The 3898-nt window shown below is 51.2% G+C and overlaps 1 protein-coding gene across 2 annotated transcripts in view; it reads left to right on the top strand.

Annotated features, from left to right (window-relative positions):
* The first annotated feature begins 262 nt into the window (after positions 1-262).
* The window catches only part of LOC113980811 (ALS2 C-terminal-like protein), an 8138-nt gene continuing 4502 nt past the window's right edge, over positions 263-3898 (top strand). Inside the window, exons 1-4 of one of the 2 annotated variants that reach the window (XM_027708027.1) lie at positions 263-617; positions 928-1021; positions 1347-1504; positions 3322-3390. In XM_027708027.1, coding sequence (XP_027563828.1) covers positions 538-617; positions 928-1021; positions 1347-1504; positions 3322-3390 — 401 coding nt within the window. In that variant the 5' untranslated portion in view covers positions 263-537. The remainder of the gene's footprint in view (positions 618-927; positions 1022-1346; positions 1505-3321; positions 3391-3898) is intronic. The other variant, XM_027708026.1, reaches the window with a different exon arrangement.

Here is a 3898-nt window from a genome sequence, read left to right as displayed (position 1 = left end):
GCAGGGACACCTTCCACTAGCCCAGGTTGTTCCAACCTGGCCTTGGACACTTCCAGGGATCCAGGGGCAGCCCCAGCTTCTCTGGGGAACCTGTGCCAGGGCATCAACACCCTCACAACCAGGAATTCCTTCCCAGTATCCCACCTAAATTTATCCTTTTACAGCTTGAAGCCATTCCCTGTGTCCTGTCCCTCCATCCCTTGTCCCCAGTCCCTCTCCAGCTCTCCTGGAGCCCCTTCAGGCCCTGCAAGGGGCTCTCAGCTCTCCCTGGAGCCTTCTCTTCTCCAGGTGAACCCCCCCAGCTCTCCCAGCCTGGCTCCAGGGCAGAGGAGCCACATCCCTCAGTTAATCCCAACCCTGGAGAACCTTCCATATTTGAAGGTGAAGTCTGAAGTGATTAGAGGGGGACCCAGGAAATCCTAATGCCACGTTCCATTTTCCAGTCAGCTGGGCCTCAGGGAGTTCCCAGTGGAGAAGAGATGGAAGGGAATCTATGACCAGTTCCTGGAATTCCTCCAGTCTGGCTGCAAGGAAGAAATGGAAGAGTCTTTCACAGGGTTCCACATCCAAACCAGCAAGGAGCTGAGGAAATCTCAGGAATATCTCTTTTGCCAAAGGTAGGAATATTCCAGAACCTCGTTGCCACAGAGGAATCCATTTAAATCAGGGTCTGATTGAAATCATGTTTTAAAGTCATGAACTTGAGCATTTTCCAGTTGTTCCTTCTCATGAAGCAGGAGGAGGGATTTTACCCCTCAATTTAAAGTTGTGCTGTTGAGGTTGATTCTTACAAGTGAAAAATTCATTTCTTCTAATTGTTTTATTGCCCCCTTTGGAATCTACCTGTGATACCCACCTGGATTTATCCCAGAGCTTCCTTGTGGGAAGCTCACCTCTTTTTTCCTCCCTCACCTCTCATCCTTTCAGGGGGACTGAGGACGTATCCTGGAAGATTGAAGATATCTTTGAAGAGCTTGTCCAGCACCAGGAGCTGGAGTCAGTACAGAGTTATTTAGAGAAGGTAAAGCTTAAAATCATCCAGGTTTGGCCACCAGACATGGACACAGGGGCGGGCAAATTGCTGTTAATTTAACAGCACACAAAACCTGGCCAGAGGCTTCAAGAACTTCCCTAAATTGTGGGAAGAACAGGCTTGTCCCTCGTGCTCTTTGGCCACTCATTTTGTGCAGAGCTGTGGAGAAAACTTCCCTCTTGGTTCTCCAGCTGCTGGAAACGATGACAGGTGTCACCTCTGGGCTTGTCCTCCTTTGCTGCCAGGAGGAGGCTGGGGGAGCCTTTTGGGGTGTTTTCCTCCAAGTGGAATTGAATTTTCCTGCCTCCTGCAGGCGTTGAAGTCCTCCCTGCACCCTCTGGGCAAGCTGCTGAAGGCCCTGACAGTCGCTTTCCAGGCAACATATTCCGGGATCGGGGCCAACAGGCACCTGCTGACCATGGCACAGGAGGAAGTCAAGTATTATGCCAAGAAAATTTGGCAATTCTACCGGTAAGTCGAGCAAGTTGAGTCCTTCCTATGAGGATGAGCACGGAGAGCTTGGGCAGGAGAACGTTGGGATGGTGTTTAGAGGGGATGTGCTTTAATCACAACGTGTTTTTTGGGGGGGAAGTGCTTCAGAATGGTGTTAAATTAAGAGTTATTTGCAATAATTGAGGTGATATGGACCTGGAAAACCTTTATTATGGCTATTATATGGTTATTATATGACCCAGGGGGTTTAGTGGGAGTGAATCTCACTGAGCTGTGGCAGATCAAGGAGCTGCTGCCCATAATAACACTTTATTTAGACAAATAGGAAGAACTGAGGGCAGCAAAGTGTGTCAGAGCACACAGCAGGGGTGTGATATCCGTGTTTGAAGGAAAAATAGAACCATGGAATGGTTTGGGTTGGAAGGGACCTTAAAGAGGATCCAGTGCCACCCCCTGCCATGGGCAGGGACACCTTCCACTAGCCCAGGTTGCTCCAACCTGGCCTTGGACACTTCCAGGGATCCAGGGGCAGCCCCAGCTTCTCTGGGCAACCTGTGCCAGGGCATCAACACCCTCCCAGCCAGGAGTTCCTTCCCAATATCCCATCTATCCCTGCCCTCTCTCACTGTGAAGCCATTCCCTGTGTCCTGTCCCTCTATCCCTTGTAAACAGTCTCTCTCCATCTTTCCTGTGGCTCCTCCAGGTCCTGGAAGGCCACAATCAGTTTCCCCCAAAGCTTCTCCTCTCCAGGCTGAACAATCCCAGCTCTCCCAGCCTTTCCTCCCAGCAGAGCTGCTCTATCCCTCTGATCCTCTGGGACTGGATGAATCCTCTGGACTCTCTCCAGCAGCTCCATGTCCTTCCCGTGCTGGAGCAGCTCTGCAGGGGGGTCTCACCTGAGGGGAAAGAGGGACAGAATCCCCCCTTCTCCAGCTGTGGGATCATCCCAGGACACCACTGGCTTTCCAGGCTGCCAGAGCACATGGATAGGGCACATCCAGCCTTTTTCCACCAACAGCTTAAGCTCAGCAAGGCCCAACCCAGCAGGAGTTTAGGACGTGCAGCGTAAGCACAACATCGAGCTTGGCCTATGTGGGCAGAGATTACTCAACCATGTGGGTAATTAAGGCCTGGATCATAATTAAAGCCTGGATCAAAGGCATCACTGGGATCCTGTTGCTCTTTGATTATCTTGTAGGAGATCCAAGCAATGCCCCAGCAGGCAGAGCTGGGCCCGGGGGCTGCTCTCGGGGTGGTGTCTCCTTAAAAATAAGAGGTTGGGTTAAAGCTTTGGTGTTCTCAGCCTCTGAGCTGAGGGATTGTGAGTGTAAGGAAACACTTTTTGACTGTTTTGGTCAAACTGGAACAGGTTCCACAGAGAGGTTGAATCTCTATCCACAAAGATATAGAAAAGCTGTCTGGGCACGGTCCTGAGCAACTGGCTTTAGGTGAACAGCTTGAGCAGAAGGTTGGCAAGATGACACTAAGCTGGGGGGGAGTGTTGATCAGCTGGAAGGCAGGAGGGCTCTGCAGAGGGACCTGGACAGGCTGGATCCATGGGCTGATTCCAACGGGATGAGGTTCCACCAGGCCAAGGGCCGGGTCCTGCACTTTGGCCACAACAACCCCCGATAGCTCCAGGCTGGGCCAGAGGGGCTGGAGAGCAGCCAGGCAGGAAGGGAGCTGGGAGTGGGGATGGACAGGGAGCTGAACAGGAGCCAGAGTGTGCCCAGGGGGACAAGAAGGCCAATGGAGCTTCTCACTTGGGAATAACAAATTATCCCTAAAAAACAAAGGAGGAAGGGAACTAAACCTTGTTCCTGCTGCTCTTTCAGGGCTTTGCTCCATTTGGCACTGAAACAGAAAGGCCAACTGTCCCCAAGGGCTGGGGATGGAGACACGAGGTAGGTGTCACCACTGGGAGTGTCATTCCAAGCTCTTTGGACATGTGGGGTGTCTTCCAAAACACATCAAGTGCTGAACTCCCTGTCTGGGTCCTTTTGGGGCAGGTTTAGTGCCCACACTTCTCTCTGAGTGCAAAGTGTTCAGGAGTTCTGCTTGAAGCAAGAAAACAACTTCTTTTACTCATATTCTGGAGCAGAAGACACTGGCAGAGGAGGGAGAAGACGTGTTGTTCCTAGAACAGGAAAGTGGGAATAATAGTGGGAGACACAGATTTGGGGTTTTTGGGAGTGGGAAGAAGCCTCTTTGCTCAGCTGTCCCTGTTTGGCCTGGATTTCTCTTTGAACCTGAAACCATTCCCATGGGGGCCGAACAAAGCCAAGTGGTTGGTGGCATTGTGGGCAGCTGGAAAAGATCTGGAAGTGAATTTATTTAGGGCTTTTTCCATAAGAAATAACAAATGCTCCACTGAAACAGCTCAGGAAGAAAAGCTGGAGATGAGTTTTTACT

The sequence above is a fragment of the Neopelma chrysocephalum genome, unplaced genomic scaffold (genome assembly GCF_003984885.1).
Source record: "Neopelma chrysocephalum unplaced genomic scaffold, ASM398488v2 Primary Assembly neopelma1_95283, whole genome shotgun sequence".
Lineage (NCBI taxonomy): Eukaryota > Metazoa > Chordata > Aves > Passeriformes > Pipridae > Neopelma > Neopelma chrysocephalum.
This window is presented reverse-complemented; position numbering and strand designations above follow the sequence as displayed.